This window comes from Lepidothrix coronata, unplaced genomic scaffold (genome assembly GCF_001604755.1).
Source record: "Lepidothrix coronata isolate B3197 unplaced genomic scaffold, Lepidothrix_coronata-1.0 Scaffold256, whole genome shotgun sequence".
In the NCBI taxonomy this organism is placed as follows: domain Eukaryota; kingdom Metazoa; phylum Chordata; class Aves; order Passeriformes; family Pipridae; genus Lepidothrix; species Lepidothrix coronata.
Window position 1 is genome coordinate 870900 of NW_016690436.1, and position 27865 is coordinate 898764.

At 37.2% G+C, this 27865-nt stretch overlaps 1 protein-coding gene across 2 annotated transcripts; it reads left to right on the forward strand.

Moving 5' to 3' along the window:
• The first annotated feature begins 562 nt into the window (after positions 1 to 562).
• On the forward strand, positions 563 to 27805 carry HLTF (helicase like transcription factor). 2 transcript variants are annotated; one of them, XM_017835420.1, is made up of 24 exons: positions 563 to 618; positions 1718 to 1928; positions 2531 to 2697; positions 3141 to 3274; positions 4246 to 4343; positions 5054 to 5128; positions 5336 to 5527; positions 5646 to 5741; positions 6754 to 6802; positions 8504 to 8591; positions 9289 to 9368; positions 10286 to 10375; positions 10562 to 10659; positions 11973 to 12116; positions 12891 to 13029; positions 14794 to 14929; positions 15237 to 15416; positions 15875 to 15996; positions 17219 to 17397; positions 21052 to 21180; positions 22541 to 22653; positions 22812 to 22992; positions 25810 to 25890; positions 26546 to 27805. In XM_017835420.1, exons 1-24 carry the CDS (start codon positions 599 to 601, stop codon positions 26696 to 26698), a joined length of 2955 nt encoding a protein of 984 aa, XP_017690909.1. In that variant the 5' UTR covers positions 563 to 598; the 3' UTR covers positions 26699 to 27805. The 2 variants fall into 2 exon arrangements, 1 of the variants encoding a protein (XP_017690909.1); XR_001878135.1 differs by lacking the exon at positions 26546 to 27805 and having other exon boundaries at positions 22812 to 23115.
• Positions 27806 to 27865: the final 60 nt, after the last annotated feature.

The window sequence follows — 27865 nt, forward strand, 5'->3', positions numbered from 1 at the left end:
TTTTTAATTATCACTGACCATGACTATTTGTGCCTAAGTTAGTGTACCATATGCTTTCTATCTTTAGTAGTAGAGTTGCTACTTTCCAAGTCAGATTCTTATTACAACATAAAACTTCAGAAAATCACATTCTGACAATATCATGCTTTGCCCTTTGCATCCTCTTTTATTTTCTTGGCATCTTTGCAAACTCGTAAACATTCTGTCTGTAACTGACGGCTAACTGCACGTGTTCTTGCCACTGTAGACAGGTTCTTTTACCATTAGCACTTGTCGGGTAAAGCGTACACGGCCCGTGGCACGGCCGGATACCCCGAAGAGGGGGCCGGGGCAGAACCCGGGTACCCCGGCGAGGGGCGCGCTGGCAGTACCGGGGGCCCCGCAGAGGGGTTGGGGTGCCCCGGCGAGGGTCGCGCTGGCAGTACCGGGGGTCCCTGAGAGGGGGCGCTCCCTGCGCCGGCACAGCCCCGGCCGGCGGGCGGGAAGGCGCCGCCTCTTCCCGCCCGCGGTGTCTCCATTGGGCAGCGCCGAGGCCCCCTCGGCCATTGGCGGCCCACGGGCGGGGTCTGGGCCGCGCTCCGGGAGAGCCGGGGCGGCCATGGCGGGGAGGGGGCCCGGGTGAGCTGGGCGGGCGGCGGCGAGGCCCGGCCGGGGCGGGGGGCTGTGCAGGCGGGCGCAGGAACGCGGAGCCTGCGGGGCCGCTGCGCTGTGGCTCCCGGAGGGGGGTTCCGCAGGGCAGGGGCATAAATGGCTCCTGGTTAACCCCTCACGGGCTCAACTGCAATGAGCTGAGAGCAAAGCCTCTTAAACTGTTGCTTCTTTTCTGCCAGAGAAAATGGGATGCCGATAGTACAGTAATTAAATATAATTCGTAGAAAAATCCCAAAGTTTGCTAGGCAAGGCTCTGAATAGTGTATGGAAGCATTTTAATTGATTTTACTCTTAAATTAATCCAGCAGCGCAGTAGGATAGTTTTGGAATCTACCAAAAGATATTGTTATTACATATTGAGATTTTACTGTTATGTATTACTCGATTGGAGCAATTGTTAGTGTCACCCAGTAATGTGAGTTTCCAGGTGGATCCCTTCAACAAGAGGGGACCCGCCCTGACAGAAGTTTGTTTGTATTAGAGATACATAGTGTAATTATCCGGGTTGGGTTGGAGTAACTGATTAGCTCTGAAGTTTATAATGAAGTAGCAGTAGATGTCAAGGTATGCAGGTGTAAACTAAATAAATATGTAGGGAACAGTTGTTTTAGCATTGTTCAACATTTGTGGATACAGATGTAAAGTTACACAGAGTTAATCAGTTACAAACAGGTCATTTTAGCCTTTTTCTTAGATGAGAAAAAGTCATGTTAAGCAAATACAAGGGAATTTTGCTGTGCCAGGTATAATTAGAGATATAACTTAATGTGGAGAAATCTTAACATTGACAAAGATAATCCTGTGAGGAAAAATAGGAATACACAAATACTGCAGTTTGGTCAGTTGTCAGCTCTTTATTGTAATTGGCTTAAATTAATGTGTTTGAGATTAAAAGTGGCAGACAAAGTTTTTTCCTAGTAAAAAACTTTTTTTAATGTTTCCAGGTAAACGTTGTCTGAGTAAAGTGATAAAATGAGTTTATAGATAGCCTTACATAAAGGGATAAAAGAGTAGAAGGAAACAACAATAATAATTACCGTCCAGTATGTCGCATTTGTCTTTGCAGAGACTCTGCAAGAGGATGCTCTCAAGATAACACCTGCAGAGGAGAGAGAAACTACTCCTGCTCTTCCTCTTCTGACTTATACTCCAGTCTTGGATTGAAAGACTTTGACTTTCTAGGTGACACTTCTGTAGCAGAGGAGGATACGGACTCAGCTATCTTATATGGAACTTTGCGAGGAAGCATTGTTGGATTACGATACTACACAGGGATTGTAAGTGCCTGATAAATTACAAAGCAGAAGATAAAGTTTTTAGCTTCAGAAAATAAGATTTAAATAAATTTCAAAAATTCATAGAACTACTGACCAGGTATAATTCTAATAGTTGGTGCTTTTTTGGTGTTTTTTTTCCCTTACTTGCGGTATTCAGCATTCTTAATGGGAAGTTCTTAATCTAAAACTTTAATTCAAAATTTAATTAAGATAGCAAGCTTTCAATTCTAGTTTAGTTGTTTGGTAGCTCTGCTCATCCACATAAGGCAAATGAAAGTGACTGAATACAAGAAATTAGATAGATTTTTCAACTGTTTACACGAGCAAAAAAAGGATGTTTATTACCTTATAAAACATGTTAGCAATTGAAGATAGTTCTTGCTCTCAGGAATACTTTTGAAATCACTGACATCTATCAGGGAACTCTTCTGTAATGTGTTTGGTATTTTGAGGAAGTAGTAGATGGTTGGGCTGACTGAACAGAGTGCTATGCCAAATTAATCTTTAAGCTTCATGATGTTTAAGTTCATGATGTTATATTTCTTTAAATAATTTGCAACTAAATGAATGCATTTTGGTGTTTGTCTGTTTTGCTTTGTTAGGTTAATAACAATGAAATGGTTGCACTTCAGAGGGAGCCCAATAATCCTTATGATAAAAATGCAGTGAGAGTGAATAATGTGAATGGAGACCAGGTAGGCCATATCAAAAAAGAACTTGCGGCAGCATTGGCAGGGATTATGGACAACAAACTAGCAGTAGTTGAAGGGTAAGTGTGAATATGATGCTTTTGATTCCATGAATATATGGAATCATTTTTTTGTTGCTACACTAGCAAATTCTGAAAACTATTTGTAAGTATTCTCTTTTGACAGAAATTACAGCTCTTGGTAATGTGCTTAAAACTTCATATTTTCAGATGCTTTATTCTGTTGAACTATTTGCATACAGTTTGTTTTTTCCCATATATAATAAAATGTAGAAACAGTAGTGTGAGCAAATTCCTTAAAGATTGTTGTGGAACACTTAATGGCATGTTGTAGTTCGAATAAAAGGTTTACGCAGTGTGATTACTATCACCTATCTGGAACATTCTGTGTTTTGATGAAAATAAGCACTTTGGAGTACCTCTTGGTCAAGAAAGGTTTATTATTAAAAAAATTAAACAATTAAAAGATTACTGCTGTGGGTTTTTTTTCTGGTCTTTATCAGGATTGTCCCTTACGGAGCAAAAAATTCCTTCACCATGCCTGTGGAATTGAGCTTTTGGGGAAGAGAAGAAAACAAGGAAGCAGTGCTAGATCAGCTAAAAAGGCATGGATTTAAATTGGCTCCTTCTCTGAAAGGTAAGCGTTGAAGTTTTGGGCTTTTTCCTTTTAAAAATGTTTTGATTGAACTTGACACTGGTTGGAGGAAATGCTTATAAAGGCTTAATCTTCATGTTAGTCTTGTCATTCACAGAATGATTTTTTAACTTAGTTGGGGAATAATGTAGAACTCGCAGCTATTAATTTTAAACTTCATAAGAAGTATACTTTTGTGTCCTGTCTTTTATGTTGCCTGCCAGCAATTGGAGAGGCATTTGAGCATCCTCAGAAATATAGTAGATTATGTAAGTTCCTTAAAAATCCATAATGATCCCCTGCATCTTTCTAGACTTGAAAAAAGATTTTAAGAAACGCCCTTTCAGGGTGAAGGTTTCAGGGAAAGTGCTGCTTTTTAGCAGAGTGCTAGGATGTGTATCCTACTAGTGAGAAATGAGCAAGCGGATGAGATGTCTCTGAACAAATAAGTTTAGTAAACCTGATGCTTTTCAGAGTGAGCCTGACACAACAAAACACCTGTGGCTCCTGGACCTAGACTCTGTTCAAGCAGTGGTAGTCAGGAGTAAGGATGCTGCGGAAAGAAACGTTTAGTGAGGGATAGATGTGTTTTATGTATAGCAAGATTTCGATTTTTGTATTGTAGGTTCTATTGTGCATAGGTAACAAAAAAAGAGTTTGGAGTAAAAAGGTATTTTGTGTTATCATTATCATACTATCACCAAGTCAAATTTCATGTAATGCAACAATTTTTAAGAAACATGGTTGCCATCTTGAAGGATCCCAGTCCATAGCTGTGGGTCTTAAGCTTTGGGGAAAACCTTGGCAGTCATTGAAAGTCAAGGATAAATTGAGGCTAAAAGGCTAATGGTGAAAGATACTGTTTGATAGCCCACTATCTGACCAGCATTGTTGCTCATGAGCCAGAGAATGTGGAGATTGGGAAGTCACGGTATCACTGAATTTCAAAGTATTATCTTTTTAATGGCAAGTAGGTTCAGAATATGGTTTTGGATCAAGGTGGATTTCTGGGAGAGCTGGTCCAAGCTACAGCGCTCCGGTTCACGCTGCTGTGCCACTGACAACTGAGCAGGTTTGCATTTCACACTTAAACAGCTGGCAGCTGCAATTGTAACAGTGGGAACCCTCAACTTTTTCATTAATAAAAGAGTGCTTCTGAAGTGGAAGTCTGTTGCTTTTTTTATTTCTTTTCTGACCACAGATGTCTTTTGAAGTCATCTTGAGCTTTTGAATTTTTTTCATTTTTTGTACTGTAAGCAGACATTTTAGCTATGACAGCCTTGAGTGCTGTGTAATTTTGGGAGGTTTTGGTTGTTCAATAGTTTTTTTACATTGTTGTGGCATGTTTTATTTTCTCTGACCTAATGCTTTACCAGATAACAGGTATGTTAAGTTCTCAAAATAAAATGAGACTTCTGGATTTTGTCTCAGGTTTGGTCTAGGTTGATAGGTGAAGGGTTGGGTGGTGCTTTGGTTTTGCTCTTTGTTTGCTCTTTCAAACTAGAGCGAAATAGTTACTTTAGTGAGTATTGGACAAGGATGTGAATGTATTTAGCCATTCCTTCCAAAGCTCTTGCTTATATTGGCTTGCGTTTTTCTTGGTAAAACTGAACTTATTTTTTATTTGGCTGTAGTGTAGCAAATCAGGTCTAAAATGGTAGACCTATATTTACTGATTACTGTATGTCAAGTAATTGTTATTAAATAAAGTAATTGTTTATTTAGTGAGGTTATTTTTAATTGCAATACTTTTAATTGCAATTTTTGTGTTCATTTATTCAGCTTAAAGGTGAATTTGACAAATTGTTTGAGGACCTAAAGGAAGACGATAAAACTTGTGAAATGGAAGCAGCAGAGGTATTTTTTAAGCTAGAAACTGTTTTTTTAAAAATACAATTACTTAAGCATCTAGATGTATATTTACGTTTGTCTGGATACAGAAGAATACTTGAATCAGAAAAAAATCAAGTAGATACAGAGGACTTTATGAAAAAATTTTCTTCCAAAAATGGAGTGTCATATTTAATATGAGAATAATGCATAATGTATATCTTTGGCTTGCAGGCTATTGGTACACTTTTACTTCCCCATCAGAAGCTGGCTTTAGGTTGGATGGTTTCACGTGAAAACACTAATGATTTGCCACCATTTTGGGAAGAGAGAAGTAACTTCTATTACAATACACTGACAAATTATGCAGAAAAGAAACGACCTAAAAATGTTCTTGGAGGAATACTGGCTGATGATATGGGACTGGTAATACTTGCCAAGCTTGAATTCTTTTTAACAGAATGTGTGTGCATGCTTCTTGATGGGTTGATCATTTGGTTTGTTTTCGTCTGTGGAAAAGATGATGTTCTTTTCTATTATGCAGGGTAAAACACTTACTACTATTGCATTGATTCTCACAAATTTTCGAGATGGCAAGCCCCTTCCTGTTGAAAAGATCACAAGTGATAAGTTTTATGAGGTGAGATGAAAGAAAAAGATTGTTTTAATGGTTGATATAGCAGTTAAAAATAACTGTGGCCAGTAAGCTTTTGTATGGTGAAATTTTTCTAGGTTTTGTAGAAAAAGTTTGCCAAACAAGTATGCAGAAAAACAAACAAGTATGTAGAAAAAGTATGCCAAACAAGAGGAGTTTGGGTAGATGAATTGAAGGTAGGTGGACTGTGTTATTTCAGAGTGTTTAATTGAGCTGTAGACTGTTATCTTAGGAGCGTATGCTTACATATAGTCTAGGGAAGAATTTAGGATGACATAAATGTCTTTGCTGTTCAGAAGTTTCTTACAGATTTCTCCTATAGGTAAGTTGTGGCTGCACAAATAGATGTGGTGTTTTTTCTGGGAATGTGCATGCATAATTCCTGTGTGGTTTGGAGGAAGTACCTGAAACGACCAAAGCGAGCAGAGGGTCTTGATGTAAAGTAAATAAATCAATCAATCTTGGTTTATATTTTTGCCCAATATTTGAAGTGAGGAGAGGAGGGGAAACTACAGTTGGTGAACTAACACCAGTGTACAAACTCTGCTTAGTTAGTGTACTTAAGTGCTTTTTGATTTCATTATGACATGATTTTCAAGATGGTGAAATAAACTAAATGCTAGAATTAGCTGATGTTTTATGCAATATTCCCTGACAGTGTTAAGGCTGGGGGTTTGTTTTACCATACTCATCTAACTTTAACAAAATAATGCTTTGTGTTTGACCTCAGAATGTTAAACTGGGAAATGTTATTAGTGTGTTCTAGGACAGCTGTGTAGACTGAGTTTCTCTCCTCTGCTTCTCTACAGTTGCATTTAAACTCTGTATGTGGCTGCTGAAAAAAAGAAATTTGTCGGTACCTTTGAGTGACTGACTTGCCACTGGGCAAGTCTTTGATGTTTCAGAGCAGTAATTAGTCGATAGTCATTTTAGTGTAATAACGTTGGCATTTTTCCAGTTGCTGCACTAAAGACTAAAAGTTTCCATTCCTCAATAGGAACCTGCTGCTAACAGCACGAACAGCGTGGGACGTGGACTTTGTAAAGGTGACAGCAGACTACTCTGCTAGTCTAGTAATGTTTGCATGGTAATTAATGTTATTGCCTAGGGCACTCTTTGTGGTCAGTGCTAGTCTTCACAAACCCTTGACAAACTATCTCGGAGAAGTAAATAAAAAGTACCTTTAAAGTGTTTCAGTTGACACATGAGAAGATTAAGTGCCTTGTGATAAAATTGCACCCTGCTAAGAAAGTTACCACATTCGTTCTGAGATCTTTTTGCTTTCCTTTTTCCTTCCTTGTAAGTAAAACAGGAGCACTTATACATCTCTTAAAATCTTGTTTATTTAAACAGTAAACATCAGTAGTTAAATTGTAATTAGGTTCTCTATTAAGTCACTTTTTTTGGAAGTATTTTAAGGTAATGAGGAAATTGCAAGTATTTAGAAGGATTTTATCACACCTCTAGTTTTCAGGTTGTATTGGGAGAATTTATAGATGTATATAAAAATTATACATGCTGTTAGTATGTTTTATAACTCATCATGCTCTTGAAAATGACTGAAGAAATGTATGGGGCTTGAAGTTTTCTTGCAGTAACTTTGCTCGCTGTCCTCCTGTGGAAGGAATTTTAATATAGATGGTAGCACATGAGAAATAAAAGGGACCAATAAGGAGAGAACACATTAGTATGAACTGCTTCTGCTGAAAGTTATTTTTGTCAGTCCTCTGGAAGGGAGAAAATGCATACTTTAATGGGGGTCAGTATGAGTGTCACCAGAAAATCATAACCTTTACCAAAGCTGACATGGCTAGCAGCACGCAAGATTTTTTTTTTCCAGAGCATCGAGCATTTTAATGAAATACTGTTTACAGCAGTGAGGGAAGAGCCTGTTTCTACTATTATTTAATCTGAAAAAGTGATGATAATGTCTTTCAAAGCCTTACACTCTCCTGCTCCCATTTCTGATTCTGTTGTACATTAAATTGATACCTATTTCTTGAATCTTTGAAAATTTTGCCCTCTTCAGGATTGTAATTAATTTCTTTTAGTTCTACAAATATATTTATACATATATTTACTGAAGTTTAAATCTGGAATTCAAGAGTGAATTTACTTACCTGAGTTATAGCGAAACTATTTCTGCAAGCAATGTTGCTTTCAGTTTTGATATCAGCTCTGTTCTAATGTCTTTTTTTTGTGTGTTTGCTTCTGGTATGCTATTTTCATCAGGGTGCAGAGGTGACTTTTTGTTCACTTCATAATAGAAGACCTTAAAAAAACCCCAGCAAAACAAAATAGCATCTCCTCTGCAGTCTGTAATGTTGTCACATTTTTTCTGTTTATGTTGATGTTATTAATTTTAGGCAATGTAGATACCATTATTAGTATTTAGAGGTGTGACCTGTAAAAAGCCTTTACAATTTAGTGTTATTTAAAACTTTACCCTTGCTGTTAAATGTACAATGCTTTCATTTGCTTTTTCCTATTTCTTGGCAGTTTGGTTTTGACTACCTGCAAACCCAGTACACATTTTATGACTTTTTAAATATTTAAGACTGTTTATTTTTTCATTTGTGATCATAAGTAACCCTTGTCCCATGCAGTAGTAAGTATTGTTAAACAGCTAAAGGTTGTTTTAGTGGAAGTTTGTACTTGTTCTTGATCAAGTTATGCAAAAGTTGGTTTGATAACCAAGCTAAAGACTATGTATATTTTTCATAAATACCAATTTTTTCTTTATGAAGACTCTAGCAATGTGATGGAGCCTGGTGTTTCTAATGTAAAAAAGTTCAGAACTACTGCATTGAAATACCCAAGTTGTCTTCCTAAAAGGTATATAGCTGGAATAGTCTTGTTGTTGGTTTGCTACATAGGTTTTGAGTAAAATTAAAGTGGTACTTGATTATAATTCATCTTAGTCTAAAATATGTACTTGTTCTCTTCCTCACCTTTCAGTATTCTGTGCTTCTGCTTACATTTATCATGGGTGTTCTGTATTTGAGTTGCACTTTGGAGCATATTACAAAAGCATTAACCCGTTCTGTGTGGCTTGTCACTGCATGCTTGTATATCTCATTCAGAAGTAAAGGTGCCTAATAACATCTGTGTAAGGCATCTAAAAAACTGGCTAAGAAATAATCTTCCTTTTAGTGTCAGTTGGGTTTTTAAGTGGTTAAGAAGTACTTTGCAGGCATGCTTATGACAGAGACAGCTTTGATCTGATGAAGTTGTGAAGCTTATTAATGGGTCTGAACCTTCCCACCACAATAGCCTCTTATAACTGATGTGAACTTCGGTGATAATCTGTAGCAAGTTTTATGAGTATCATTCACTCTGCAGCTGTTTCCTGTGCTTTCCCTTTTTCTAACTCTTCTGAAGAGAAAATTTTCAAATCACAGTATCTTGTTTGCAATATGAAATTAATTTGCCTTCTGCTCGTGAGATTTAATGTGTAAATTCAAGCAATAGTAGACTTGTGGGTTTGTTTTGTTCTGTTTTCATTTTTTCTTTCTTAATAATTATATCTTAGAGATAAAGCCAAGAAACCCAGACATTTGGGAAACAGTGACTTGGAAGAGTCTGAAGAATGGCTACTGCAACCAACAGAAAGTAAGTTGCAAGGATGTTTTTGTGGTTTTTTAATTGGTTACTGTGACACCTGGTGTCTTCCTTTCAAAGCCAAACTGGAAAGGATTTCTGATTAACCGGAAAAGGAATTAACTAAAATACTCGGTTTTTTTCTGTTGTTTGGTTGATAGGTTTAGGGGGTTTTTATTTGTTTGTTTTTTATTTAACCAGAACTTTAAGCATAAAATTTTAGAAATTGCTGAAAGGGAAAGCAATATTTTAATCCTAAATATTTACTCCAGTTGTAGTTTGTATTCTTTGCTGAGTGACTGGTGGTGTAACAAGCTGTGAGCAGGGTCAAATGGATGATGAAAACCAGAATTGTTAAGATTTTTAGAATTTGACATATTGACAATTGACATTATTGTGAGGGTAGTAGGGTTTGAAAAACATCTTTTGTGGCAAATACCTGAAATGTGATCATGAAGAGGTAATAATATGTCATTTGTTGACCTAAGTGTCTTGCATGGAAAAAAAATATTAAGGTCTGCAGGTACTCTGGAGTAAGCAGTTAAGTTTAGATTTAAAGCACTTGAAGTGAAACCTGTGCTAAACTATATATTTTTTAATGACTGGGAAACTGCGTTCCTCTGAAGATTTGTAACTTAAAATTGATGTTTAATATACTGTATTTTTGCACACATACATGTCAGATGTCAAGGAATACCTGGAGGCTGCTTTTAGCCATATGGTTTAGTTTAGGCATTCCTGTGAGGAACAGGGGGTTGAACTTGATAATCTTTATGGATTCCTTCCAACACAAGAGACCCTATATTATTGTACTGGAGAGGCGAAGTACTTTGGCTAACAAATTTGACTTTTATGAAACGTGTCACAAAAATAAATGTAGGCATATGCTCTGCATGGTGTGAAAAATCTGTTTGTCTGGCTTTTTACAGCAACTTCTTGTGTTAACCAAGAAGATCCAGGTTTTGTATCTGTTCCTCTTCCTTCATCTGGTTGTTTAAAAAGACAAAGAAAGAGAAAAGGTAAGGAAGGGCTCAATTGATAATTTCTGTGGTTTTTTAAGCTTAAATATTATACATTTAATAAATGAAGCATATGTCTTTTTAAATTGCTTTAGTGCTCTTCAGGCGAAGAACTTCAGGGATCCGTAACTTCTACTTTGCTTTAAAGTGAACTGTTTCACCACTAAATGGCTTCTGTTTTCTCAGGTACTGCTAGTGTTCAGTCAGTTGAGAAGAAATATTCTGATGATGGCCCCAGAGCAACACTGATTGTGTGCCCACTGTCTGTCCTAAGCAACTGGATTGTAAGTGCTAAGCCGTTTTAATATGTAAATGTAATCTGCATTGATTGTGATGCTGCAGAAATAGTACTCCCTGTAGTCTCTCATGATAGTAAAAGGTCGTGGTTTTCCTTTTTTATGAAACAGCTTCTTTCACAAGGGAGATTGATTTGATAGAAATACAAAACTGGACTAGTATTGTAAGGAGAGTGCAGTTCCATCAGTAGTGAGCTCTCTTTCCATTCCCTGCTTTAGACTAGGCAGATTGACTTTGTCACCTCTGGAACTTGTGTGATTTACCTCTTTAAACAAGCTGCGGAAGGGGCAGGAAATGGGTCCTTTTTCTTACATGCTCAGAATGAAATATTCTCATACTTCATTGATAATGCATGTGACAGTTGATTTACTAGAGGAGTTCAGTAATTTGGTGATACTGGTGCTGATCTGTGGGAGTAAATCTGCTATGGGGAAAAGGCTGAAGGACTGTTCTAGTTCTGTCTCTGCATTAGTTAAATTTTTTGTTTTCGTGACATTTTGAATACAAATATTAAGGAGATATCTTTAGCTTGCAAGTTGTATTCCATTTGGAAGATTTTACTGTCTGTGGTTAGAACATTAGTTTAATCTTTGTAGGTGAAACATGAAAATCATATAATTGAGAAACATCAGATAGTGTAAACAAAGTACTTTTTGTCAATTCAAGACAAATTAAGTATTTTAAAAGAAAACTTGAGTCTGGTGCTTCAGAAATAAAATTGTTGATTTTTATTCTGTCAAGATTACTGTATACTGAGTCTTTCACAGAACAAGTATAGAGAATATAAACACTGGTTTTACAATTAATATTTGAATTTTTTTTCTAACAAACTTTTTTATGCTTGAAAAAACTTAGGTGGTTAACCCAGTAATGAGAAGTAGGAAAAAGCAAACAGTAAAAGAATAAACAAAGAGATGTTTAAGGTAGAAAGTGAAAAAGAACATAAAAGCTCTTCCATTACAGGAACAGTGCATTTTGCAGTGCGTATGCCATCAGTTTGTAAAGCAATACACTGTAAGAAGTAAACCTAGAGTTACCACAGTGTGATACAATGTCTGTTACTAATGATTGAGATGACTACTTCTGGTCCATCTTCACACCTGGATGGAGAGCAAAAAGCAACCCAAATTCAAATTGCTTTTGTTGTATAAATGGATGTAGAGCTAGAGAAAGTGGGTCTTAGGTAAGGCGACTTACAAGAATAATATTACTAATAATAACAACTTACAAGAAGAATAATTCCAACAATCATTTAGTAACACAATACGTTTTTGATTACTTCTGACAACTTTTCTTTCAGGACCAGTTTGAACAACATATCCACCGTGATTTTGATGTAAAGATTTATGTTTATTATGGTTCTGACCGTAGCAAAGACCCATCAGTTCTTTCAGAACAAGACATTGTATTGACAACATACAACATTTTAGCTACTGACTATGGGGTAAGTAAATGAGAAGGTGTTTGAAGATTCCTTACTGTTAAGAACTCGTAGTGTTTGGGCTAATGATGGCAGTATATTCAAGTGTAGGCAGTCAAAAGATTGTAGCTGTGGTTTTGCTTTTACATACTTTCTTATGTATTCACTGTGGTAACAGAGTTTTTTATTAACTGCTTCTCTACAGAAAATTATTTGATTGCAATTATGACAACCTTAGGAAAGGACTTTTTAAGGATAGAAAAGGGTGTCAAGTATGCAAATCTCCCCAGATGTTGGTGGCATGAAGCTCCCATTTCTGTTGTCCTATCAAATTTGAAGAATATGGAGCATATAAAAGTATAATTTCATAGTTCTTGTTGCACATGGGCTTCAACCAAGTAGCTCATTGCATGAGATGTATTTGTAAAGTCATGTTTTCATAGAAATGACAACCATTTTTAAAAGCTTGAAGATTACATCTTTAAATATGATATAAACTTCTGATTTGCTCTCTGATCCATTTTCCATATTGAAACGCTTCTTCTTTTCAGCCTTAGCTTATTTTTACTGTAGCTCAAGTATGAGGAGATCAGTAGCATTTTCCAGGAATCAATAAATCTAAAAGCAGGAAGGCCTTACTCTTAGTTTTGCCTTTCTGTGCGGATAAATAAACAAGATGCAGATAAATACTATCCATTTTTAACTGTGGGATTGTTGTATTAGTATCTTGCTTTATCCAAATTGAAAGAAAAGGTGCTTTAACTTGAATCAAAGATTAAAAAAAATGCTGTTTTTCAGATCAGAGGTGATAGCCCTTTGCACAAAGTCAAGTGGCTGAGAATTGTGTTGGATGAGGGGCACACTATACGAAACCCAAATGCTCAGCAAACTAAAGCTGCCTTAAGTCTGGAGGGACACAGAAGATGGGTACTTACAGGTAAAATATTTGCCGCCAGAGGAAATGCAATGCAAACTACCTTAGTAGAGCACCATCTTGTGTTTCCCACGTGGTGTTTCCATTTTGGCTTTTTTGGAAATAGTTAATGTCTGCCTATCTCAGTTTCATTTGGAATGTTGTCTTTGAGCAGTGATTTAGTTGGGTCTTCATTCAGTGGTTTTTGATTTTGTTTGCTCGGTTGGTTTTTTTGTTTTGTTGTGGGTTTTTTGCTTGGTTTTGCATATTTGTTTGTTTGGGGGGGTTGTGGGGGTGGGCGTGTGTTTATTTTTTTGTTTTATTCAGTTATTAAGGTGGATTGAGAACTGTCTGAACGGCAGATGCCAGGGAGTCGTAATAAGTGGCACAGGGTCTAGTTGGAGGCCTGTCACTAGTGTTGTCCCCCAGGGTTCAGTACTGGGCCCAGTGTTGTTTAACTTGTTCATCGGTGACTTGGATAAAGAGGCAGATGCCTCCTCAGCAAGTTCGCTGATGACACAAAGCTGGAGGAGTGGCTGATTCCCCAGGGCTGTGCAGCCCTTCAGAGAGAGACCTCGACAGGCTGGAGAGATGGGCAGGGAAGAACGCCCCAAATTCAACAAGGGCAAGTGCACGGTCCTGCACCCGGGGAAGAATAACCTCGTGCACCGGCACAAGCTGGGGGTGACCTGCTGGAGAGCAGCTCTGTGGAGAAGGACCTGGGAGTGCCGGTGGACAGCCAGCAGCTGTCCATGAGCAGCAGTGTATCCTGTGGTCCAAGAGGGCCAATGGGATCCTGGTTGCATTGGGAAAAGCATTGCCAGCGGGTCAGGGAAGTGATCCTGCCCCCTGCTCAGCACTGGTGAGGCACAGCTGGAGTGCTGTGTCCAGGTCTGGGCTCCTCCGGACAGGAAGGACATGGAGCTCCCTGAGTGGCTCCAGTGGAAATGATGAAGGGATTGGAGTATCTCTCTGAGGAAAGGCTGATGGAGCTGGAGCTGTTCAGCTTCAATAAGAGACACTGAGAGGCGACCTCATCCGTGTCTGTCACTGTCTGCAGGGAGGGGTCACAGGGTGGACCAGGCTCTGCTCAGGGGTGCCCAGCAATAGGACAAGAGAGAATGGTCATAAACTTGTGCCCAGGAAGTTCCACCTGAACATAAGGAAGAACTTCTTTCCTGTGCAGTGACCGAGCACTGGAGAAGAGATCACAAAGGGTGTGGAGTCTCCCTCATGGGAACTGTCTGGACACAATCCTATGCCATGTGCTCCAGGTTAACTCTGCTTGAGCAGGGAGGTGGGACCAGATGACCTGCTGTGGTCCCTTCTAGCCTGACCCATTCAGTGATTACAGAGAAAATTCAAAATAACTTTTGATACACAAGTTTGGTGGCAGTACAAGTAAAAACAGACCTATTTATGAAGTTATGTTTGGTTAGAAGCCTACACTGATACATACTTATCCAAACCTCAGTAGCTTTATGAAATCTTAAAAACTGCCACAGGTCATGCAAGCATATGATCCTTAAATGTAATTTAAAGATCATGACCACTGGCGGTGAAGCTGAAATGGAAAGATAACATCCAACATCCTGACACTGAGAGCTGCAGTTTGCTCACTCTTATGTATTTAAGTGTTTTGTAATATTTTACTTAAAAAAATAATATCATACTAAATGACATGCCAACCTAGTTTTGAGATTAGGAGAAAGCACACAATTTGCACTTTGGTAAAAATTTGTGAGTTTTAGTTTCCTTGAGGTTTTACTGTCTTCATTTTCTGTTTAGGCACTCCTATTCAGAATTCTGTAAAAGATTTGTGGTCTCTTATTTCCTTCTTAAAACTGAAACCTTTTACTGATCGAGAGTGGTGGCACAGAACAATTCAACGTCCAGTCACGATGGGAGCTCCAGGAGGACTTGGGTATGAAGTGTTCCCAGAGGGTTTGTGAATGAGTATAACTAGCAGTGCTTGGGCAACACGACAAATTCATGTTTCACATTTAAATTTGAAATGCGTGTATCATCAGTTCTTATTTCAATTTTTTTAGTTCAAATTAGTAAATATCAAATAATTAAAATTGTTTATATTTCAGATTAATGAGTTATATTGTACTACTGGGCTTGAAATTTGTACAAAACATGAATTTATGCGGTAAACTGAAGAAAAAACCCCCAAAAATCCAAACCAACCCCAGTTAAGTAATATATTGTCTATATATATATTTTAGGCGTTTACAGTCTCTGATTAGGAGTATTACCCTTAGAAGATCTAAAGCAAGTCAAGTTAAAGGAACACCCATTTTGCACTTACCAGAACGTAAAGTACTTATTCAGTATGTTACGCTTACAGAGGAGGAGAGACAAATCTACCAGTCTGTGAAGAATGAGGGCAAAGCTACTATTAGCAGGTGGGTCAGAGGTTTTCTTTATCCTGAAGATTGAAATTTAATACCACAAATTTATATTTCAGAAGTTTTGATTATGTTAGCTGTAGTAGCCAAGTGTGTCAGTTTGTATGTTGTAGGCTAATAATTGCAAATTATCTTCACGTCTGTTCAGTTCTGAAGAGTGAAGCAGAGAGTGTTACAGAACTATATATTAGAAGTTCTGTCTTGTGAGAACTGCGAGGAGATACCAGATATGTAAAGAATGGCCTTAAAGCTTTTGTCACCATGTGTTAACGTTTCTTCTAGTAGAACATACTACGGGTAGCATTTTGTACCTTAAGAAGAGCATTTGAGAAAAGGTAGTCAGACAGGAAAGTGAACAATCAGAACATCCTTGTAACAGCTAAACTCTTATCATGTAATGTCATCTGTTTTTTCAGGCTGTAGTATTTCACACTGACCATAAAATTCTTACTCAGATTTTTCAGCGAAGGGAATGTACTAGCTCATTATGCTGACGTCCTTGGTGTTCTGCTCAGATTAAGACAGATTTGTTGTCATCCTCATCTTTGTATAAATACCTCTGCTAGTTTTTCAAATGGTGAGTGAATACTTTTTGGTTCTTGTGGTTTTTAAGAACAAGAACTGGCACTTTGTATTCAAGAACAAAAATATATTTGTGTTTTCCAAGCTCTCTAGGTTCAGCCATCCTCTTTTCAGCATGGATTATTGAACTTTCAGCTTCCTTCAGTTACTTTATTTTTTTGTACCCTAATAGGTTTGAATATGTTTCAGGAGGGGATACTCGAGCACATTCTACCATATGAATGAAGTAATGAAGTATGAGTAGTTATGAAGGCCAGAAGCAAGAGTTAATGAGCTTTGACAGCCCATACAGAAATGACCAAAGAGGACCCCTGCAGAACCAAATGCAGAAGGCTCGTTAAAAAGCAGCATGTCTGTTGTTGTAATAATTTACAGAAGTGCTTTTATAGCAGATTTTTTTCTTTGCCTCAGGAGAGAAGATGTAGAGGAGATTTGGGGAATGGCTTGTAAATTGATAGCTGTGTCAGCAGAACCATTGCCTCTTCAGCAGAATAGGAGACTGTTGACTTTGTCAAGCTGTCCTTTGACAGCTGTAAGGAAGGGTGAACACAGAGGACCGAGAGTGAAGTTTTATTTTTGACAAGTATAGTGTGTTTGAAATACTCTAAATTTGAGAATTTGCAAATGTAATATTTAGAAAAAGCCTATTTTGAGATGCCATTGGCATGGGTGTGATTTTTCAGGAAACTGAAAGACCAGTGATATGGTCAGAACCTTTTTCAGAAGGTTGCTGTTTATCTTCCTTAGAATTACAGGATGAAGAAATTATTTGATAATTGTTCCATAATTATTTAGAAATTAATTAATAACTAGTAAGTATTAATTTAATTTCTTTACTTAAAAAGAAGCAATTTTAACTATAAATAGTGTCATGTTCATAAGATTTTTGCTACTTGAACAGCTGCCACATGAAAATTGCTTGTTCTCATTAGGCATTGTGTTGCACATATACTTACCACTGAGCATACAGTTGAGGTTCTTTGAATTCAAATTACTGTTTTTCCAAGTATGATTTCTCATAATGTGTTTTGAATTAGTAGGTTAAAATTTTCTGTAGTATGGGGCATCTTGTGTTTTTATACATTGTAGGCTATATCCTCATTGTGTATAAACTATTCTAATTGCATTTTGACCAATGGAGCTGTTTTGATGCATGAGAGCTCAGAGTGTTTCCTTTATGGAAATCTCTGGGTTTAAGTATGTTTCTATATTTCCAGATAATAGAACTCCTGAAGAACTGCATGTGAGACTAGTGAGTAAAATGAAGTTGGTTCTGAGCTCTGGTTCAGATGAAGAATGTGCAGTTTGCTTGGAATCATTGACTCTTCCTGTGATAACACACTGTGCACATGTGTTTTGTAAACCATGTATTTTTGAAGTCCTCAGAAATGAACAGGTTGGTTGTTCTATGATTACAATTAATTGTAATAGCTATTCGAAAGCAATGAACTAGTATCCCCAGGAGGCCATCTAGCTATTGTTCTTTTAAATCATGGTGAACAGTGTAAATGTAGTTATCAGCTGGCTTACAAAAGCTATTGGTCTGAAGTCAAACTGTGGGGAGAGTAGCTGTCAAACTGAAAATACTCATGGACCTTACCTTACCACTGATCAAAGACCGATTCCGTAGTTGTCACCTTACTTTGTCCCTAGGGTCAAAGTGTGCAGCACTGTATGCCTCCATGTGGCTGGATGCTTCTTCACTGCTTGTGTGGGGGGTCATATATGTGTATGTTGTGCTTAAAAGAGACTAAAGCTGTGTATTGGAAGTTGACTGTTGAACAAAAATCACATCCGTGCTCCGTTTTCCAAGCTGATAAACTTCTACAGTGAAATAGCTGCCTTGTTAGAGGGCCATCTTTATGACCCTCTCTGGACTCTATCCAGAATAAACTTGTGGATGAGCATCTTTTAATTGCTTTTTTGAAAACCACAGTATTTATTTTTCTTGTATGCTTCTAAGCTGTGCTTTTCTTTCTTGTTTGCCCTTTGCTTTCTATGGTAGTCTTACCATATGTATTGAGTGCTGCTGCACTTACTCTCTGGAATTGTTCTGCCTCCTCCTAGCTAGAGTAGAGCTGCAACTGCCAGCCTAAACCTGGGTGTTCTTTATTAGGAGACAGCAGGGGACAGATTAGTCCCTGCTTGTGCATAAGCAGTCAACTAGATAGAGGTGGGAAGTGTTGTCCATCTGGCTTGTAGATCAGCTTTGTTCCGTTGCCAGATACACAAGGTTCTGATGCAGATATCCCACTCTAGAGTTTCTGAGAAATTTGAGGGAAACTAGTGTTGTGAAATTATTCTTTAAGGAAAGAGCACTTGCAGAGGCCTTTTTCCAGTGCAGAGGTTCTTGATGTGTCTGTGTCAGAGTTGGTGCCCCTGCTGAACCATCAGGTGTTTTTAACATGCAGAGAAATAAATTGGGATATGATGTGATGGAATTATTATAGTATATTACTTGACTTTACAGTCAAGTTGCTTACTATGTTTTACCTAGAAAGGACTGTGGAATCTCCAGAACTAGTGTCTTTGTCCAATACCATGTTGTTCCATAGATTACTTTCATAGTAGTGAAGTCTAAACAGAGGTGGGTGTGACTTCTTTTGAACTATCATGAGTTTCTATAAGCCTTTCTTACCCTCAAAATGATTCCTGATTTAAACCAATTCCTAAGAAAGTTCTTGCAGCTTCCAGCCAGAGTGCTGCCTGTGTTGAACACTGACTGAAAAGGGGTTGCAAGCCGAAGATTTGATGAGGGGATGTTTTTCTTTAGCTGTTTTTGCTCAAGATACCTTTGCAGCTGAGAGTGCTAAGAATAGTGTTTCACTGTGGGAATTTTCATGCCCTGTGTTTCCTTTGGATTGTTTTCTATCTGTTGAAAGAAATGGAATCCTCTCAAGGAAGATAACAGAACGTTGTTAAAGACTTAAAAGCATTCTTTCCCCCAGACGTGGGGGGAAGGGGAATAGAGAGTTCAGAGTTGTGAAAAGGAAGGCTGGTGACCCTTTTCACATGCATTAGGCTTTGGTATGTAAGTAAGGCAAGGCCGGGGCCTTCCTGGTGCTTTTTGCCCCTGCTAAGTTTGGACTCAGTAGTGTGTATGTGTTCCTGCAAATGATGGAATAAATCTGTCTTCACACTTCATCTGTGAGCGGTGCCCGTCTTGGTTAATCTGCATCTATCAATTTCCACACTGGCACACATCTAAATTCCAAAGTCAGGGAATTCAGTGTTTCCACGTGATAGGTACTTTTGCTAGTACTGCATCTCAGTTGGATAGTCGGGTGCCTGAATGTTATAAATCAACTCTCTCCTAGTAAATGGCTCGGGGAAGTACTTTTAGGTATCACCTTAAAAACAAAGGAAGCCAGCAAACTGCATACCCTCTCTCCAAAACAGCTTGTGTTCAAAGAGGATTCTTCCAGGCAAGATGCCTGTGCTTTCCATTAGTAATACAAATGACAGCATTAAGCGGTCAGTGAGCAGTGAGATGTGAAGCTGCAAACACAAAACTGCTGAGTGAAAAGTTTGGCCTTTTGTTGTACTATGAACTTGGAGACCGTTTTATTTTTCTAATGTTAACCTAAAAGTATTTACCGAAATCGGAAAAACTTTTTAGTAGTTAACAGCTGGAGAGTGACCACCACCTTCATTTCAATCTTCTGCTAAGGCTAAATTCAGAGTCGTGCAAATAAGTGAAGATCCTCTGCAAAAGTCCCAGTAAAGCTATAAAACGTCTACAATAATCTAATGTCTTTGTGTATTAACTGCATTCTTGTAAAAACTTGCCAGATATGCATTAAAACGTTTTTTCTTCTTTTAGCTGTTGATTGTGAGACATTTTTGGTCATTTTCATATGCTTTTACTGCAAGTGTTTGGTGTCTGTGTTGGTACTGTTTAGCTGTGTTTTGTTTATAATTGCAGTACTAAAGTGGAGAAGGGATGCAGAAAGACATGAGCTTTGTATTTAAAAAGGAAAAAAAAAAGTCTTTATGAGCACTGTTAGGATTTTTTTTTTTTTCAGAAAACCTTTTTCTGATTTAATAGAATTCATTTATTTTGTCTTGTCACTGGAGGATTTTTGGATTGGTGCCAAATCAGGAATGGTTCATTGGTTCACTACATTTAGGAGGCTGTTATTTCAGATTTGTTTGTGTTAAGATTCTGTCTCCTGAAAGGATAGCTTTATTGTTGCAATAAATTAATGTATTCAGACTGTGACTGCCGGCCTCTTTAATTGGCTGGCAGTTCAGTCCAGATTAGCAGCCCCCAGTATTCCTGTGGTTTGTGAGCTCTGCTTTGTAGCCTGTCTAAAGATGCCTTGGGTCTGTGGCCAGATTGCTATATAAACAGAACTAGCTAATTTTAAAGGGTTCCTCTGTTAGGCAAAGGTTTTTCACGTCTGTCATTTTTGCTTCACAAAGTTCTGTATTTGTACAGTGTACACAGTCTTTTTGTTAAATTTTGTGAGTCCTATGAAAGTGCTATTATATAAATTTTGCTTTATCCAGTGTATGCTTCAGAGAAAAAAGCTTTTGGTGTTAAATCATGTCTCGTTTCTCATGTCTGCTGGGGAAAAAGAGAAGATACCCTGCTTTGTCCTGACAAAGCATATTTCATCAGACTGCTGTTATTTCTGTGCAGGCTTTGAAGAAAAAGGGTAAAAGGTCATTCTTTGTTTGTTACTAAGAAAGATAGTCTTTGAAGGATGGTTTATTTTTCTGATATTTCAAATAGTCTATCTCCCCATAGCCCAAGTATTTGCTTGCCTTAAAATATTGAGTTACTTATTTCAAGTATAAATATGCTCAGAAAGAAGACCACTTTTAAGGAAGGCTGAGTGTTTTTAAAACATGTAGTGTTTATGTCATGTTAATGTTCTCACAAGTAAAATATTGTGACTATCATGTCAGAAATGACAGTGTGTTATGAGAATGAATCTGAGGATTTTTTTACATGAACATCAATATAATATTTGTAAAGGTGTTCTTTAGTATTCACTATAAACAATTTGATTTAATATGTTTCTTGTAATGTTATTTTTTGTAGCCAAATGCCAAATGCCCTCTCTGTAGGAATGAACTGCAAGTAGAGCACTTGGTGGAATGTCCCCTAGAAGAGGAAGTAGACTCCAGTAGTGGAAAGAAGCCTGATGGGGAGTGGATATCCAGTTCAAAGGTACATTCCATTGTGTTTTATTGGGCTTTCAGTATGGTTTTTTAGGGCATACTCTATTACTGTTATGTAAATATGCTGAATATATTGTACATGTGAATAATGTATTTAAATTAATATTTAAAAGTCTGCCCAGCATGTCTAGCCAGCACAAAAGAAAGTGTGTAATAAAATCCCACCACAGACAAATTTTGCAGCAGGGAAACAAGACAAAAGGAAGACTAGTTGTGATTTGATGCTGGTCATTGTTCAATACATAGATATGTATTAATTAAATAAAACTTCTGTAAAGGGCTTTGTCTTTTGTTTCAGTTTCTGAAGATAGAGCAGTTTTATAACCACTGACACTTATCCAGCTCTAAATTTACTTTTGGAAACAAAATCTAAATAAATCCTTCTTTCTTACATCTTATATAAGAATATATATTCTACTCTAGCGGGGAAAACTAAATGGGCATCGTATAACACTTGTCAGATAAACTGGTGAGATATTGTTGTTTTACTTTGCAGACCTGTTTGTCAAGGTCTGCCACATGATTTTTTTTGCCTAACTCTCGTCGTGCATTTGCTGCCAGAAATTAAATCTTCCTGCTTGTATTTTGACCTTTTTGTTTTGAGATTGCTTTTCTGCATGTTACTTTTAATGAAGTAGTTGTTCTTTCAAATGCTGGTTACAAATTTATTCCCTGAAAATCTTTCTGTGGAGACCTAAGAACTAATTTAGGACATTATGCTCTAGAATAAATTAAAATTGTTTGTTTGTTACCTGGTGCTGTTACTTGCATTCTCTAGCTAAACCTTACATGAGAAAACTGGCAGTGTTCTTCTGCCTCAAGTCCAGTTCCTTGTTCCTTTTTTTTTTCTTATGCTGGTTTCAGAGTGCTTCTGGTGTGTCCTTTTTCCCTGTCATCCCCAGCCAAGGGTCTTGCATAGCTTATTTGCCTGAGTATTTCTGGGGGAAGCCTTTCTCAGTTCCTGACTATTGCTGTAGTAAAGCACTTGCCTTGTGGCTGTCCATTGCTTACGCCTTATTTTTTGGAGTTCACTACTTTGTTCCTATTTTCCATATACCCTGGAGATAGGGGACTTGCTGCTTCCTGACAGTGGGAAGTATGTCTGGAAAACAGGTTGTGACCAAAGCACCCTCAATATCACCCTGTAGTTTGTGACCATTAAAAATGCTCAACCCTTGGTTTCCTGTGGAAATTAAAAGAAACCCTACCCACAGAATTCGAGATTAGTTCATTTAACAGACATTACTGAACAGGGATTTCTCTCAGTTGATACGAACTTTATCAAAGCCACCTGTAGGAATAGAATCTAAGTTCATTTAATTTCAGATAAATGCTTCATTTCATTTCAGATAAATGCTCTTATGCATGCTCTGATAGAACTGCGGAGGGATAATCCAGCTGCTAAATGTCTCGTCGTTTCTCAGTTCACAACTTTCCTGTCGCTGATAGAAAATCCCTTGAAGTAAGTAGAACTACTGTTATTTTTAATAAACATGTGTTTTTACAGTGTCAAAGAAAATAGAATTTTAAATTCACATTTCAAAGTAGAGGTCAGGATTTTAATCTATTTATTTCCTGTTGTCACAGAAAATGGCTTGAACATTTTTACTTTCTCTGTAGAGAATCAGGGTTTGCCTTTACTCGTTTGGATGGGTCAATGGCACAGAAGAAAAGAGTGGAAGCAATTCGGTGTTTCCAAAGCAACCAAGCAGGGTCTGCAACTATAATGCTTTTGTCTCTGAAAGCGGGTGGAGTTGGATTAAATCTGACAGCAGCTTCCCGAGTGTTTTTAATGGATCCCGTGAGTAATGGGTTGTTCATAATGATCTGGCTTAATCTAGGGGAAGCTCCTTTGGTGTTTTCCTAAGAGGTAGAAGGAAAGCCCCTCTGAGAATGAATTACACCGATGAGTATTTGTTAAAGGGCAAGTAGGACTTTTCTTCATTTGTTTCGTGGCATCTTTTTGATTTAACACTGTATTTTTGTGCTGTCAGTTTATTTACTGTGAATGAAAAGAATGCTAGTAGGACTACTAAAAGAGTGGTGTGGCACCTTACAGTGTAGCATATGCTATCTGTTCCTTCTTTATTTCTTTCTGATATTTTTGAATGTGGTTTTCTGTTTGTTGTTTAATAACTGCAAAAGCCGTGAAGTGGAATTTCAGGAACAGTATATATTTAATGCAGTGCTTGTCTGTTCTAGTCTCTTCTGATGTTATTGTGAATTTATTTATAAATAAAGACGTTAGTCTGAGGTTACTTTTTGTAGTCTTAGAAGACTGGTAATATTTAAACTTTGGAAGTTTTTTTCCTTTCATTAAAGCACTCAGGAACACAAAACTATTTGTAAGGAATAAAAATGTAAATTACATTTATTGATAGCAAAATGGTATTCTTAACAAAATTGGTTCATGTGTTGTGTCATTGTACAAAATCAACGTTTTTCTGTTCACTTCCTCCACCACTGTTTACTCCTCTGATGTCCCAGTTTTTTGGCAGTTGGAAACTAAGACAAATTCTGCACTTAGAAACAAAACCAAAGTAAATGAAAATAATGGTGTAGCTTTGTAGTAAAGCAAAAGTACTAGCTTGGACATCAGGTTAGTGGTAATAACAGCATGAAGGCAAAAGCTATTTATTTACTAAACTAAAGGAATGAAATATGAGTCTGGAGAAGTTTTCCTGAATCGCAATGCACCTTTCCCCACGCTGTTTCTGGGTGTGTTGCGTTGATGGGTTCAGCTGGAAGGGACGTACATGACCACAACGCCATCTAGTCCAACCACTGCACTTTGGGGTTTTTAACAATTCTCTGAATATTTGTGGAAACTGCAAGAGAATTTTAATTTTCTGTGAAGATGGTGAATGAGATAATGCATTGAGTATTGCAGCAAGCAGTTGTAAGACAGTAAGCTAAGCCTTGTTAACACTGAGTCATCTACAGTATAGAGTTGTACCTAAGAAACCAGAGCCAAATAAAATTGCAGCCTTTGTACACCATTGAACAGCCTCTTCTCATCCTGCTGGTAACCATCCTGTGATGGCAACCATCCCAAGTGGCAGTGGTTGACTACTTGTATTAGATGGAGGGATAGTGGGACCACGATTCTTTATTGATCTCACTTTTGAATAGTCAGTGCCGAATCAGATCCAGTCACACATCAGCATTCCTTGAAGTGCATTAGCAACAATAGTAGGAATTAAGAAGCAGAAATACCTTGAGCCAGTGGAGTAACCAGTTTTTCAAATTCTGTGGATTTGTTGTAGCACTGTAGCTTAGAGGTCTGCATTCCTTCTCTGAGAAGTGTAATACCACAGTGCAAGGGAGGAATATTTATCCAGCCATAGATTACTTTCTCTCTCCCCCTGCTTTTTTTAAATTATTTGTTTGCTTGTTTAAATACAATCATAGCTGCTGAATTCTCACCTTTAGGAAGAAATACAAACCTTTAATGTAAGAGTATCACAAGTATGCAGATGTTTCTCTGAGGCTCAAGTTTCTTCATATTTTCCCATGTAAAATACAGTATCCTTTGTATGAGATATTGCAGAAAGGGATAGAGGTACTGCAATTCACTTTTCCTTTGCAGGACTGATGAGAGAAGAGTAAAGTAGTACATTTTGGTCTTCCTCAACTACAGCAAAGATAGAATGGAACATGCTTCTGCATGTTTGGGCCAGGTCTTTCCTCCAGACATCATCTTGTTCATACAGTTAAATTAATACATAGCTTGCCAGGAATGTTCATCTTGCAGTGACAAAGATATAATTTGTTATACTTTTGATCACTACCATAGATTGGAGAAACAAGACTTGTTTGGATTTTATCTTGCAACTTGTTGTCTCTGCGTGTGTGTAGGCATCAGAGGCTCTTAGAATCTAAAATGAGTCATTAAGAGTACTTAGGTAACTCGCAGTATGTGGATGGCAGGGCAAGGCGAGCCCATTCAGTGAGACTTGCTTAGCAGAGACAGAACGCTATTACAGTTAGGTAGATTTAATTATCTATTCTGTGAGAACTAGTAGTACTGTACCTTTAGATAGAAAAAACTGCTGGAAAAATGCACAGACTTGGCATTTCACAAATCCTTATGTTTAGTGTTAAATCCTAAGCATAAGCAGGAACAGCTACACTATCATTTTGTGTTCAGCAAAGTTTCTTGTTTATGTAACATGGTGATTATTGTATATACTAATGAAAGAGTAAGTGGCTTTACTTAACAGTCCAGGGACGTAGTTTACTTCTAAGTAACTGCCTGAGTTCAGCTGGTTTAGATTTTGCTATCAGGAAACGAGTACTGAGGCAGTTAATATATGCAGTGTTTATTTCAGAATTAAAATAACAGGATTGTTTTGATGTCTTTTAGACTCCTGACAGACTTTGTTTTTAAAGCATTTACCTGAAGTTCTTGCTTGTTATGAATATATAACTGGAAGTTCTCAAAGCTTTCTTTACAGCAGGATACTTAAGGAGTGAGACATTAGGTTGGGAGTAATTAATCTGCCAACAATATTTATTCAAGTGGTGATGTTACAATATCTGCTTTGTGATTCTGTGTGCATATTATTAGGTACTTTGAAGTGAGGTTATTTAACTTGTTCATTGCTGCTACTGCTAGGCTTGGAATCCTGCTGCAGAAGACCAGTGTTTTGACAGGTGTCACAGGCTGGGTCAGAAGCATAATGTTGTTATTACTAAGGTGAGTTGAGAGATGATCCCAACAGTTTCCTAGTTATGAATAAGTATTTTCAAAAAAGCTTTACTATATTATAAAAATAATTGTGACATCATAATCTCACCAGTAAACATAAACTGTGGTGTGATTGTTGAAGTATGGGCTTTGGACTGTAAATATTAGAACTCAGATGTCCCTGTTGAGCTATTTGGAGTGACTGAGATGGGGTAGTTTGCTGTTGCTTAGCCTGGCTATTACAGTTCATTATCTTGAAGGTTTATAGAACATTTCTGCCATTGTCATAGCAGCTTGATTAGCTGTGGAAGAGAGCTGGTCTGTCTCGTTAATATCCAATCACAGATGTATTATTTGAAGAAAATTGAAGACAAGTTCTCTTCTAATATAAGTAGCAAAGAAGAAATAGATATCCTTCCAATAAATTAAAAAAAAATAAAAGGTTAAAAAATTAAAATGCCAAACCTTTTCCTTCAACTGCTTTACAAACCTTTGTGTTTTACATACAAAGTAGTAACTAAATAATGTAACTGTACTTTAGGCTGCTTAGCATTTTTTTCCAAAATATCTTAATTTCTCATTCTAAACTTTTGTTTTAAAAAAAAAATTTAACATCTTTATTTCAGAGTGGTTTTGTTTGCTTGTTTGTTTGTTTTTATTTCAGTTCATTGTGAAGGATTCAGTGGAGGAAAATATTCTGAAAATTCAGAACAAGAAGAGGGAACTTGCAGCAGGAGCCTTTGCTACCAAAAAGCCTTCAGCAAGTGATGTGAAACAAAACAAAATTAATGAAATTAAGGCTTTGATTGATTTATAGCTTCATCCTGTGGTATTTTCAGTAAATAATATATTTAATGTTTTAGATAATACTGTTCTTCAAGTTATATGTTCCATGCTAACTTTCAGTTTTGCTCTCTTTGTGCTCAAAATATAAATGCTTCAAATAAATTATAAAAACTAATTTGCTCCTAAATGTTAATTTAGAATCACACAAACTCCTGAAATTATTCCAGTGTTCATTTCTTCAAAAGGTTGCTTATTACATTCAATGCTTAAGAATACGTAACAGTCCCTCAAAACGAAAATGTGTATTGATACATTCTAACTTGCAAGCATTTCATCTTTTTTTAGAGGTGAAAAGGTAATAAAAGGTACATAGTATGTGTTTTCTCCTTCAGACAAAACCCTTTAGAAATGAATTAGTTTCGTGTTTCTGTCTCAGTGTCGCCTGATAAACAGATCATCTGGATTGTTTGTTTCAGAATAGGTGGTCAGTGACACTTTGTAAGGAATTTTTACTTTTGCAGGCTATGTCCAAAGATGGTATTTAGTTAAAAATTTTAAAATATTTTGTACTGTTTCTGAATAATATACAGGTGGAGGAGGGAGTCCCTCTGTTGATTACTTCACAGGACCTAGTAAAAAGGAAGTACTTCAGTTTGTAAAACACTTTCTTTTAATATTTTACTTCTCTTAGAAGAATTCCAATGATTTTTATAAAAGTGAAGGGTTTTTTGTTTGGATAAAATGCTAGAATCACAGGCATGTATTGATAACATGCTATCTGGTAATTTCAGTAGACACTTTGAACAGTAAGACTGTGCTATATTCAAAGTAGATAATAACCCACTCACATGCCAGTGAATCAGTACAATAAATTGTGTCAATTTGTATAATTGTACAATAATTTAATCAAATTATTTTAATAGCTGCCAGCTTTCTAACAGTTTTCTTGTACTGCTTTTCCACTTGTAGTGGAAAAACTACGTGTTTTTCACTTCCATACATATGTCTTTATGGAATGCTGGTCTGCCTGCTGCGTGATTTATGGAGGAAGAATTTGGTAAGCTACTCATGTTCAGGTACCACAAACTAATAAATAGCACTGAAGAATCTCAGTTGAGTATTAGTTGAATATTCTTGTCTGCTCCTTTCTTTCCATTTGATTCTGCTCTTCTGATATGCGTGTACCTAACTTTCTGCT

What these genes read in the sequence shown, in the direction of transcription:
- HLTF (XM_017835420.1), top strand. Translation starts at nt 599, where the DNA reads ATGGCGGGGAGGGGGCCCGG. An exon ending in AAGACAAAGAAAGAGAAAAG is followed by an intron (nt 10,376 to 10,561) that starts GTAAGGAAGGGC and finishes CTGTTTTCTCAG; the next exon opens with GTACTGCTAGTGTTCAGTCA. An exon ending in AAGTCCTCAGAAATGAACAG is followed by an intron (nt 17,398 to 21,051) that starts GTTGGTTGTTCT and finishes TATTTTTTGTAG; the next exon opens with CCAAATGCCAAATGCCCTCT.